The sequence below is a fragment of the Ailuropoda melanoleuca genome, chromosome 1 (genome assembly GCF_002007445.2).
Source record: "Ailuropoda melanoleuca isolate Jingjing chromosome 1, ASM200744v2, whole genome shotgun sequence".
In the NCBI taxonomy this organism is placed as follows: domain Eukaryota; kingdom Metazoa; phylum Chordata; class Mammalia; order Carnivora; family Ursidae; genus Ailuropoda; species Ailuropoda melanoleuca.
In genome coordinates, this window is record NC_048218.1 from 62319084 (window position 1) to 62332840 (window position 13757).

The window sequence follows — 13757 nt, forward strand, 5'->3', positions numbered from 1 at the left end:
GAAAGGGAGGGGAGGGGAGGGGAGGGAAGAAAGAAAGAAAGAAAGAAAGAAAGAAAGAAAGAAAGAAAGAAAGAAAGAAAGAAAGAAAGAGAAAGAAAGTCAAACTCCTAGAAACAGAGGGTAGCATGGTGATTACAAGGGGGTGGGGGAGTGGTGAAAATGGAAAGTCTTCAGTAAAAAGAAGACATTCTGGGGATGTCATATACAACATGGTAACTATAGTTAATAATACTGTATTATATACTTGATATTTGCTTAGAGAGTATATCTTCGGTAATCTCACCCACAGATGCATGTGCAAAAAAACTATGTGAGGTGATGAATACGTTAATTAACCTGATTGGGGCAATCATCTCACAATGTATACATAGATCATCACACTGTACCCTTTAAATATATGCAATTTGTTTGTCTACTAGACCTCAATGAAGCTGGGGGAGAAAGAGTTCACCAAAAACCAACAAACCTAGAAAAAATGTTAAGATGGTAAGTTTAACGTTATATTTTTTATAAAAAATTTTTTTAAAGTAAAGGGATGGAGAATGATAAACCATACTAAGACTAATCAAAAGAAAGCTGGAGTAGTTATATTAATTTCAGGCAAAGCAGACTGCAGAGCAAGAATCATTATCAGGGTTAAAGAGGGCCATTAAATGATGAAGAAGACATCAATTCTCAAAGAAGACAATTCTTAATGTGTATGCACCTAACAAAAGAGTATCAAGATATTTGAGGCAAAAATAAAAAGAATCATAAGGAGAAACAGACAAATCCATTATTATACTTAGAGACTTAAACATCCCTTTATCAGCTATTGATAGATCCAGCAAGCAGAAAATCAATAAGGACATAGCTGAACTGAATAACACTATTGATCAATTGGATTTAATAAATATTTACAGAAAACTTTATCCAACAACAGCAGGATACACCCTCAACTTGATAAAGAACATCTACAAAAATCTACAGCTAACATACTTAATGGGAAGAAACTAGGTGTTTTCTTAATAGGAACAAGACAAAAAAAGGCTTCTCACCACTCCCATTCAACATTGTACAGAATACGGTAAGACAGAAAAAGGAAATAATGGGTATATAAACTGGAAAAGAAGAAATAAAACTATCTTTGTTTACAAATGACCTGATTGTCTATGTAAAAATATCTCAAGGAATCGACAACAAAACCTGCTGGAACTAATAAGTGATTACAACAAGATTTCAGGTACAAGTTTAAGGTACAAAAGTCAAAAGCTTTCTTATACACCAGCAATGAACAACTGGAATTTAGAATTAAAAACACAATACAATTTACTTCAGCACTTCTCCAAAAAGAAATACTTATACAAATCCAACAAAATATGTATAAGATCTACATGAAGAAACCCGTAAAACTCTGAGGAAAGAAACCAAAGATCTAAATAAACAGAAACATATTCATGTGCATGAATAGGAGGACTTAATATTGTAAAGATGTCCGTTCTTCCTAACATGATCTATAGATTCAATACAATCCCAATCAAAATCCCAGCAAGTTACTTTGTGGACATCCAAAAGAGAACACAATATTGAAGAACAATCAAGAAACTATCTCTAACTGACTCAAGACTTACCATAAAGCTACAGTAAAAAAAAAAAAAAAAAAAAGACAGTGTGATATACAAATAGATCACTAGAACAAAGCACAGAGCCCAGAAACAGCTACCAAATATAGTCAACTGAACTGTGACAAAGGGTCAAAGGCATTGCAATGAAGAAAGGATGGTCTTTTCAACATAGTGCTAGAATAACTAGACAGCCACATGCAAAGAAATGAATGTAATCACAGATTTTATACTTATCACAAATATTAATTTAAAATAGATCATAGAAAGGCAAAACTACAAAACATATAGAAGACAACATAGGAGACAATTTAGGTCTCCTTGGGTTTGGCAGTGACTTTCTAGATACAACACCAAAAGCATAATCCATGAAAGAAAAAATTGACAAATTGGACTTCTGATTAAAATTTAAAACTTCTACTAATGAAAAGACAAGCCAAAGACTGAAAGAAATCTCTGCAAAACACATATCTGAGAAAGCACTGTTATCCAAAATATATAAAGAACTCTTAAAACTCAACAGTAAGAAAACAAGCAACCATTAAAAATGAGCAAAGACTTGACACCTCATCAAAGAAGTTACACAGATAACAAGTATATGAGATGTTCAACATCATATATCATCAGAGAGCTGCAAATTAAAATGAGATACTACTGTTCTCCTATTAGGATGGCTAAAATTTAAAACACAGGCAACACCAAAGGTTGATGAGGATGTGGAGCAATAGAAAATCTCTTTCACTGCTGGTTGGGAATATAAAATCATTCTGTACAGTCACTTTGGAAGATAGTTTGGCAATTTATTGCAAAACTAAACAAACTCTTATCATGCAATCTAGCAATTGTGCTACGTGGTATTTATCCAAATGAACTAAAAACTTATATCCACACAAAAACCTGCAAATGAATATTTACAGCAGCTTTATTCGTAACTGCCAAAACCAAGATGTCCTTCAATAGGTGAATGAATGAACAAACTGCAGTACATGGATACAATGGGATATTATTCAGTGCATTTCTCCCATTCAGTAGGTTGCCTTTTCATTTTGTTGATCCTTTCCTTTGCTCTGCAAAAGCTTTTTAGTATGATGTAGTCCTACTTATTTATTTTTGCTTTAGTTCACTTTTACTTTTGGTGTCAGACTCAAAAACCTATTGCCAAGACCTATGTCAAGGAGTTTACTATGTTTTCTTCTAGAAGTTTTATAGTTTCAGGCCTTATATTAAGGTCTTTAATTCATTTTAAGTTAATTTTTGTGTTTGGTGTAAGATAGTGATTCAGTTCCATTCTTTTGCATGCAGCTCTCCAGTTTCCTCAACACCATTTATTGAAGAGACTATCCTTTTTTTCTCCCATTGTATATTCTCAGCTCCTTTGTCATAGATTAATTAACCATATATGCATAATTTCTGGGCTCTCTCTATTCTGTTCCATTGATCTATGTATCTTTTTTTTTATGACAATACCATACTGTTTTGATTACTACAGCTCTGTAGTAGAATTTGAAACCAGCGAGTAGGATGTCTTCAGCTTTGTTCTTCTTTCTCAAGATTGCTTTGGCTATTCAGGGTTTTTTATGGTTCCATACAAATTTGAGGATTATTTGTTCTATTTCTTTGAAAAACAGCAGGGGCACTGGATGGCTCAGTCAGTTAAGCACCCGACTCTGTTTTGGCTCAGGCTGTGATCTCGGGAGTCATGAGATTGAGCCCCGCATCAGGCTTTGTGCTCAGCACAGAGTCTGCTTGGGATTTTCTCCCTTCCTCTCCCTCTCGGTCTGTCCCTTCCCCTGCTCGTGCTCACTTTCCAATCAATCAATCAATCAATCTTTTTTTTAAATACCACTGAAATTTTTATAGGGATTGCATGAAATTTGTAGATTACCTCAGGTAATATGTACATTTTAACAAAACTGATTTCTTCCGATTCATGAGCACAGGATATCATTCCATTTATTTGTGTCTTGTTTAATTTCTTTCATAATTATCTTATAATTTTCAATATTGAGTCTTTCACCTTGTGGTTAAATTTATTACTAGGATTTAATGCAATTGTAAATGAGACTGCTTTCTTTATTTCTCTTTCTCATAGCTCATTAGTAGTGTATAGACATGCAAGAGATTTTTGTGTACTGATTTGTGTATCCTGCAAGTTTACTGAATTCATTTGTTCTAAAAGTTTTTTTGATTGAGGCTTTAGGGTTTCTATATATAATATCATGTCATCTGCAAATAGTGACAGTTGTACTTCTTCCTTTCCAATTTGGATGCCTTTCCTTCTTTCTTTCTTTCCTTTTTTTTTTTTTTTCTTTTTTTGCCTAATTACTCCGGCTGCCTTATATTAAGCTTTATTTCTCATTCACTCAAGCTACTGAAAGCCAGAAAAAGGACATTCAAGACCACAAATATCACACCTCCATTTTTTGTGTCTCTGGAATAATAGATACAATAAAAATATATATAATTTTAAAAGAAAAATCAACAGAACAGCAACCTTTGTACAAGCTCTAAAAATTCAATTCAATTAAAAAAATATTTTACTAGTCAGTACCTACACACTTGGGAAAGTAGCATAAAAGGGCCTCTAACCCTATAAGGCATGGTTTAGTAATTATGAAAATGTGCCTCTCAGATCTCCCACTGCAAGGAGCATCATTAACCCATAGCCCCAGCTGCTGAGCTCTCAAAGCCATTCCTCTGTTCAAGCCATGCCAAGCTTCCCATGAGCTGTTCCAGAAAATGACCGAGCATGGCAGACATATTTAATGGAGACCTTTTCCCAGGAGACACTGTACTCTTCTGATGGTTCAACCTCAGGCTGAGACTTCCCCATTGGTTTTGCTTTAACTTTCTTAGAGTTGCATAGCAGTATAAAATCTTTCCTACCTACTGTCCTTCCCTCTCTCCTCCACAGAGGCTAAGACTTGGTTTTTAGCTTCTCTTGATAACAAGTTTCTATGACCCAAAGAACAAAACTCCATATGGCATAAATAAAGATTACTATTTATTTTCAAGTTGTTTGCCAGTTTTATCAGGAAACAGATTTTCCACAAATGACTTAAAATAGTTATATAAACAGGGGCGCCTGGGTAGCGCAGTCGTTAGGCATCTGCCTTTGGCTCAGGGCGTGATCCCAGCGTTATGGGATCGAGCCCCACATCAGGCTCCTCTGCTGGAAGCCTGCTTCTTCCTCTCCCACTCCCCTTGCTTGTGTTCCCTATCTGGCTGGCTGTCTCTCTGTCAAATAAATAAATAAAATCTTTTAAAAAAAATAGTTATATAAACAATTAGGTGCCTCAAAATAAGATTATCAAATTTAGGGACACCTGGGGGGGCTCAGCCAGTTAAGTGTCTGACTTTTGATTTCAGCTCATGTCATGATCTCAGGGTTGTGAGATCGAGCCCCGCGTCAGGCTCTGAGCTGTGCATGAAGCCTGCTTAGGATCCTCCCTCTCCCTCTCCCTCTGCCACTCCCCTATCCCTCTTTAAAAAAGAAAAAAACATTAAAAAAAAAATTTATCAAATTTAAGACTAAGTAAAACAGGTAAAAATCCAAAGTGGATAGCCATTTGTAGTAATTCAGATGCCTAAAAGCAAAACCAGAATTTAGTTACGAGGAGTTTCAAAATTCAGAAAATGTTCTCATAATACACTGTTTCATTTGATTCACACAACATTGGAGAAAAAAAGGGTACACAATATTTATTGAGTTATCTTCTGTGCCAAACGGTAGGCTGGGGCATTGCTGTAGTAGTAGCATCCTCATTTTACAGATGATAAAACTGAGGCTCATAAAGTTAATGAATATGCTCTAGCTTACAAAACTACTAATAGTGAACAACCAAGGTCTTCTTTTTTCTATGCTGTCTCTACAATATCCATGCAGAGAATAATCAAAACCAGGCATTATCTCTCCTCGTTCTCGAAAATGGTATATATTAAAAGTAGGGCCCTATTCACTCTCTATTCACAATAGGTGACAGTTACACTTCACATTTCCACCCCCATATCCTAACCACAGAACAACTGAAACCAAGCAGGAGACCTGAAACCTACGACTCAGTTCAAAAGAGAACTGAAATTAATAGTTAATGAGGCTAAGATCACTAATTAATTAAAAATGCAACTTACCAATTTTCAAATTGGAAAAGCCAGTCTCAACAACTGTCAGTAATTTTGGGGACTGATTAATCTTCTCCCTGCTCTAACATCAAGGTCTCCTACATAAGGTACCTACCTAGCTGGACTTTACCTCTACAAAACCACAAAAGCATTTTCTATCACAAGCACTTCCAAACCAGTCAAGTGAAATAATTTAATTTCTGTTTAAGTAATTTGCCACGGTATCATGGCTCACAGAAGAAAAAAAAAGCATTCAAATTATACGTAAAACACTACTGAAATGAAGCTTATTATACCAAAAACTCCTAATAGAAAAGCTCAGCGCCTTAGATATAGTTTATGTGACTAGTATGCAAGGATAATTACTCTTGGTTTTCTTTTTGTCTCTGACCATTTTCTCTCTCATTTTTTCACCAAAACAAACTGCCTCTCACTGATACTAGCAGGTTCAGCAGGATGATTTCTCTGGGGAAGGAGAAGACCCTATTTCAACCTTTTTTGGAAATACATAATTATTTAATGTGATCCTAGGCAGCAGCTATGTAAATCACAAAAGTGAAACTACAGAATTTTAAGTTGTCATAAAAATTCCTACTATTTTATGATAATAAGAAAAATGAATTGGCCAATATATCAAATTTTATTTTTTGGGGGGGAAATAGTTAACATTCAGCAAGGAGAACAAATACTTAAGTTTCACAAAGGAAAGTGATACAGTGGAAAGAACTGAACTTACCACTTTTTAGCATGTAGAAGAAAAAAATAAAAACAAAAACAAAACCATACAATCGCAACAAAAGCAATAAATATTTAGGAATAAACTTAACTAGAAATGTCAAAAGCCTATACAATAATACTCCTGAAAGACACAAAAGTAAACCCGAACAAACAGAAAGGTATCTCTTATTCCTGGATAATTCAACATCACAAATAGTTCTCCCTAAATTAATTTATAAATTAATGAAATTTCAGGGGCGCCTGGGTGGCACAGCGGTTAAGCGTCCGCCTTCGGCTCGGGGCGTAATCCCAGCGTTATGGAATCGAGCCCCACATCAGGCACCTCCGTTATGAGCCTGCTTCTTCCTCTCCCACTCCCCCTGCTTGTGTTCCCTCTCTCACTGGCTGTCTCTATCTCTGTCAAGTAAATAAATAAAATCTTTTTTAAAAAATATTAATTAATTAATGAAATTTCAATTAAAATATCAAAAAGCTGTTTTATGGAATTAGTGAAAGTGATGCCAAAGTTCATATGGAAAAACAAACATTCAAGAATAGCTAGAAAACACAAAAAAGGAAGGCTACAAGGGTACACTAGCTCTAAGAGACATTAAAACATACGATAAAGCTCTATAATTAAAACAGGGTAGTATAATGACATAGGAATATGCAAATGACCTAGTAGAACAGAAAGTCCAGAAATAGACCAAGTGCATGTGGAAATTTAGCATATAATAACAATAACACCACAAGTCACTGGAGCAAAGACAGACCTTTTAATAACTATAATGAGCAACTAACTGGTTAATGAGTTAGAAAGGTTAAAATTAGATCAAAAACTCATACCATACATAAGAACAAACTCCATAAACAGGAATAAACTTTAAATGGATCAGGGAGTTAAATGTAAAAAGTGAAATCTTGTAACTACCAGAAAAAAATGTGGATGAATTTCTCTTTAACCTGGGGAAAAGGCTTTCCATAAGGAAAGACTTTCTACTTATAACTCAAAATCCAGATATGATAAAAACAAAAGAACAATAAATATGACTGCATGGGGTAGTGGGAAACTTTCATATAGAAGAAAAATAGAATACACGAAGTAAAAATATTACATATATCACAGATAAAGGCTAAATCCAAAATAAAAAACCGTTCAGAGTTGAGAGGAAAGGCCAAAAGCCCATTTAAAAAATGGACAAAAAGAGAAAAAAGAAAAAAAGGACAATTCACAAACACTCACAAAAACAAACAAAATGGACCCTGAACAGGTGAAAAGATGTTAAACTACATTCATAATAATAAGATTATAAATTAAAACTACAATGAGCTACCACTTCTCACCTATCAGATCGGCAAAAATTGAAAAAGTTAGGCAATGCATGTTGTCCACACTGGGGGGCAATAGACACTCATATTACTGAAGAGAATGATGATTGGTTCAACCCTTATAGAGGGGAATTTAGCAATATCAAACAAAGCTATGTAAGTGTTTATGTTTTGACTCAGCAGTCTACTTCTATTAATTTACCCTGAAGACACACATCTAATTAAAAAAATATATATGAAAAGCTTTTTCATAGCAGCCCTCTTACAGATTACAAAATATTGAAAAGAAATTAAATATCCATACACTGAAGAACGGCTGAATGAACTCTGAAATACTATGCAGCTGGATGAGAAAAATCTCTGAACTGATATGTAATGATTTCTAAGAATCATAGTTAAGAGAAAAGACAAAGCACAAAAGAGTATCCCTAATATATTACTTTTTATGCTAAAAGGACAAGAAAATTATACTTACTCATTTGTGCAAAAGAAACTCAGAAAAAAATGAAGCAAATCATAATGAGATTGGCTATCTAGAGGGAGTGAATGGAAACAAGACGGAACAGAGAGGAAGCGACATTTGTATATTTGTGATGTTTGGAACCATGTTAGTGTGTTTCACAGACCGAAAATATAAATAATTTTTTTTAATTAAGTCAAGAACAGGGGTAACATTCTAAGAAGGGATACACACAGAAACAAATGAACCAAACTGCATTTCAAAGGAATAACCTAATCACACCAAAGGAAAAAATTTTAATTAAAAAAAGCAAGAAAAAGAAGAACTAACCAAATACCTTCTAAACAAAATCTACTGTTCTGATGCAGTGATGATAAAATGTTTAGTAAAGCGCTCTGGAGTCAGAATGCCTGGATTCAAATACTTGCCCAACTTTCCACTTGCTAATTGTGTGACCCTGGGCAAGTTCATTTATACTCCCTGTGCGTAGGTTTTCTTATCCAAATAATAACAGTACCAATCTCACAGAACTAATGATAAGGTGCAAATAAAACTCCTTATGTAAAAATCTTAGTAAATCCCTGAACATATAACAAAAATTTGCTAAGCATTTGCTATCATCAACTACTAATCCAAAAAAAACACTGAATGTGTAGGCACCCGGAATACACATAATAAAAATGGGTCCTTGTCATGAAAAAAAAATTGGAATTTCCTAGTTTATGGACAATAAGTGTCTAAGGAATTTAGAACAAGATCCTACAGGCTGGCTGAAATCATGTGAAACATTTTATAAAGGAGCAATCTGACAAGGGTCTTTACTTGTGCACAAGATTTAGATTAGCAAGAGAATGGGAGTGATAGAGGAAGCTAAATAAAAGCAAAGAGGCCATAAAGACCAATATATTTCATTAAAGAATGTTTGGAAAGCTGAGTATCTGGAGTTCAGGCAAGACTATGGAAGTTCCTGAAAGCACTACTGAACTGAGCAGGCTTTATTTTCTAGACTATGAGGAACCACAGAAGAATTGTGTGTAGGCAAAACAATATGACCAAACTGAACTGTGGGGTTATTCTAGTGCTGATATGCAGAAGATAAGCAGAGTCTTACTAGCAGGTAAGCCAAATGATGACAAGGGACTAACTAGAATAGTAGTGATAAAAAAGGGAAAGAAGCCACAGATCATCAAGGCAGTGAGGGGAAAAAAAATCAATGAAGTATGGGAACAACTAGATATGAGGTATGAGAGAATAGAAAAGCCTAAATGACAAGGTGAATGACAAAATTGTTAGAAGGAAAAAGCAAAAAGGAATGGGAACCAATAGGAAAGGGTTTCCATCGGATCTTAAAAGTCAGGTCAGGATTAGATAAGAAGCCTTGCCAATTTGAGATAACAAATCAAGATCCAACGGGCATTTGGCAACAGGGTACTAGTACTTAGGGGAGAGAGTGAGAACTGAAGACAAAAGGCATAAGAATATTTTTTCTTAAAAAAAAAAAAAAAACAAACCTCTTTAGAATGTTTGAGACATTCTAGAGAACACAGCTAGTAGACTGTGTGCTGTTTCAGAGGAGTGATCATCTCATTTATGTTTATAGCCCTTCAAGTTTGGCATAGTTGCTAGCACAGGGGAAACTCTCAGTAAAATGTTGCACAGGTGGGAGAAGTAGAAAACGGAACAGAGCTGTTTGGCTTGTTAATGGCAAAGCCTACATTAGACCCCAGGTGTCCTGACTCTCTGAACATTCATGCATAGGATCCCCTAAAGAGCTAGTGTAAAAAATGAAAATAAACGAAACTGTGGGGATGGCTGGTTTCTTGGGGTAGATGGATGGAAGACATAAGAAAACAGCAAAGAAAAGTCAGAGTTATTTACGAAAAAATAAATGATGGTGTTGCATCACAGATTCAAAGGAAATTTTAAGATAAGGAAGTATATAGTCAATTGTTCAAACAATCAAACACCACAGGTAGTGTTTCTCTGGTCTCCTATACCAATGAGATCCAGGTGACTTTTTAAAAGTATAAATTAAGAAATTTTAATCTACTTTCACAACATTTAAAAATCATATATCACTCAGCAGTGGTTCAAAACTATTGCAATCTTTAGTAAACGTTATTTCTACAAAATACAAAACAGAAAATAAAGTCTCTATAATAAATTTGCAGAGTAAATGAAATTTGAAGCAAAGAGATATGAATGAAAAAAATACTCATTTACATCTATTGATAGAAACAAAATACATGAAATACCAAAGGTCTTACCTTAAATCTCTTGTCCTGCAATACTTTCTTGATGGCAACCAGTTCTCCTGAATCACAAAGTTTGGCTTGATATACCACACCAAATGACCCATTTCCAATCACTTTAGTGTCTGTATAGCTGACTTCTTGTGGCCTATCTGGACCCTGCCCAGGAGTTGCCACCACTGTGGTCACCTTGCTGCCATCCTTGTCTCCTAAAAGAAAGATGAAATACAAAAATGAGAACTGTAAAGAATTAAACAGAGAAAACTGCCGAAGTATACACAAATAAACTACATTCTTAACTACAAGTTATTTTTAAATGTTCATCTTAGTTTATCATATAAAATTACTTCAACTATTTGTTTCAATTATAATTAATTTTTTCAACCACCATTTATTCAGTCATTGTGTAGACCAGGCATCATGCTTAGTTTATCTATATGACTTCACTTAATGAAAACAACAACCCCATGAGGTACATAGTACTGTTCCCATACAAAATTAATGGAAAGAATGCTAAATTTGCCCAAAGTCAAAAGTTGAACAATAGACCCACCAGGGTTTGAATCCTTATCCGTCCAACTCTAAAGGCCCTAGGTTTCCTTATTTTACTTGAAAATACAATATGTGCAACTGAAAATATCTAAATATGTTGACTCTATTCAGACCACTCTGCCTTTAGGAAGCGAAGGCTTTGAGTTTTTGCTTCTCTGCCATCTTATTTCTTTTTAAGAAAACAGAATACCTCTCAGAGAAAGGCCAGATAGGGAAAAGGAATATGGAGTGTGAACTGGGGGTAAGGGATGTAAAACACAAAAGAAAAACCAAATACATTCTGAACTGAAAAACCAAGTCCATTCTGAACTTTTTCATAAGTAGCTCACTGACATTCTGTGATTTCTGTCCACTCAATGGCTCTTGCCTTACCTTCTGTACCTTCCCTCCCCTCCCAGTAACAATCCAAAGACTCCTCAATTCAAGCTCAAGAACCTACTTGACTAGGCAGAGTTCACAATCACCTTGTTGTCCAAATTCTTAAACTATTCTAAACCATACTACGCTACCTAGAACCTGACTCTAAAGAGCTTTAAATTGTTCTTTCAGTGATTTCAGAATACATACAGGTTCTACTGAGTACAATCATTGTGCAGTAGCAATGATGATTTGTGCTTCTCTCTTCCCTGAGAAATCTAAAATCAATTTTCAGCATATATAAGTCCTTAGGCTCACTGACTAAACTGCATTTTTTCCTTTTTTTCCCTCTTCTACACTTCAATTTTATCATTTTTATGATGCTAACTGAATTCATACTAACCTGAGAAAAAATAATGTAGTTTTTAGCTCTAGATACCACGCCTAGATTATGAAGTATTCATTTGTAACTCACATATAAAAGAATGAAAAATATAATAATCTCATTTTCCAATGGTTCGAGTTTTTCCCCAATATAAAATTGCCAGGTAAATGAATGTCCAAATGTTACTGACATATTTACCCAATGTATAGCTATTTTCGTTCACAGAGGTACTAATATAGACAAAAACCAATAAGCAATACCTGTGACTGATTAATTCTACTGCTTATAAGGCAGATTTCATGACAGACACAAAAGCAATGAAGGATTCCTACTTAAGAGCTAGGTGAATTACCAGCAGTCTATATTATAGCATGGTTAACTACCTTAAATATGTATGTTTTTGGTTCCAAGGTATAACACCCAACAGGTATGACAGCACAAATCCAATACCACTTGTAGAAAGATAATTCTAATCTTATCAACACCATTTTTTTCATAACACTATTATATGTACTTGAAATGCATGCAAATCCCAGCAGAAGCCCACACATATATAGCAGTTCTCAATGTTTTCAAATGATCCCTTCACATTTCACTTCCTAGTAAGATAAATCTCAAATATATTTGCAAAACCTAGTTTAATCAAATCTCAGTTCTAAATCATCATGCTCAACTCCCCAAATACTCCATATTACTTTCATTTCTGAACATGTTGATGTTAACTACAACCTTTCAGGTTGACTATAAACCTTACTATAAATTATTTTCTTCTTCATTTATAAAATAAACCTATCTCTACTTGTATTGTAACATTCCTCTAAAGACAGAATCAGTTTTCTGAACTACAACTCTAAATGAAGAGATCTAGGAAGGTTGGATTCAGAAAGAATAAAATCCAAGGTATTGAATACATTTTCTTATCATCCAAGTGCCCAAAGAAAATAAAAAACAGAATTGATTTCAACAGTCTGACTCTTCCCTAGATCATCCAAGTCAAAACCATATCACCAAAAAGTACATATTTCAAGAATTATTAATAATTCCACTGAATAAGTTGCTTGTAAAATCTCATAGGTCTAATTCACAAAACAGAGCAACATTATTTTTTAATTAAAATAAATAAACAGATTTTAAGAACGGCTGTTGTATTCCACAATTTTAATTGAAACAAAAGCTGAGGTATAAACAAAAATTACGCTTTTCTACTGTATAACCATATTTCAACAAAGAAAACAGTAGCCACAGCTTTGTACTTGCCTCTATAAGAGAACTTAAAACAACATAAGCAGGTGTAATGACTTTCCCCCACTTGTCTTCTCAGGTTGCATTTCTAAAGAAACCATAGCATTTCAGAACCAGCACTTCAAGAACCAGCTATGAAAGGTATCCATCAGAAAGAACTCTGAGATTTAAAATCTCTTCAACCTCAACTACTAAGCCCAGGCAACATCTAACATCTAATTATGCTTTTTCTCATACATAAATTATAATGCATAAATGAAAAAATTCTGCAAAAATATTAAAGCGGGGTAAAAAGATAAACAGATTCTACAGATGCTAACACTAGAAGACACTCTTAAGGCCTCTTAATTTTAAATTGCGAATGGATGTGGATAAGGACCAATCCTTTCACCCTCATGTACATCTAGTAAAAAAAGGTATACTTACTGACTTAGCAGAAATTAAAGATTTATTCCATTCTCTTTTGAGCAGTTCAGAAACTGCTAAGAACTCTTACAGGCTATATTCTCTACTAATATGAAATGCCTAAGTATACTAAGAACAATGGTTCTCAGGCTTTCTTCCTCAAGCGTTCTGGAATTTTTATTCAGAAATTATCAAGCTCTTCAGCACAGATCTGAAATAGCAGAGCTGTAAAGAATGGCAAGATAACACTGGGGATGACTTGGCATGAATATTAGCACAGGGGATAGTCAGCAGCTAGTGTGCCAAGGAAAAGCATGTCACCAATTGGCATTGTA

At 34.6% G+C, this 13757-nt stretch overlaps 1 protein-coding gene across 5 annotated transcripts in view; it reads right to left on the reverse strand.

Annotated features, from left to right (window-relative positions):
• Positions 1 to 13757, reverse strand: part of GSK3B (glycogen synthase kinase 3 beta) — a 200912-nt gene that overhangs the window by 131612 nt on the left and 55543 nt on the right. For all 5 annotated transcript variants that reach the window (XM_034659109.1, XM_034659097.1, XM_002915254.4 and 2 more), the window contains exon 2: positions 10497 to 10690. In XM_034659109.1, the coding sequence (XP_034515000.1) occupies positions 10497 to 10690 (194 nt within the window). The remainder of the gene's footprint in view (positions 1 to 10496; positions 10691 to 13757) is intronic.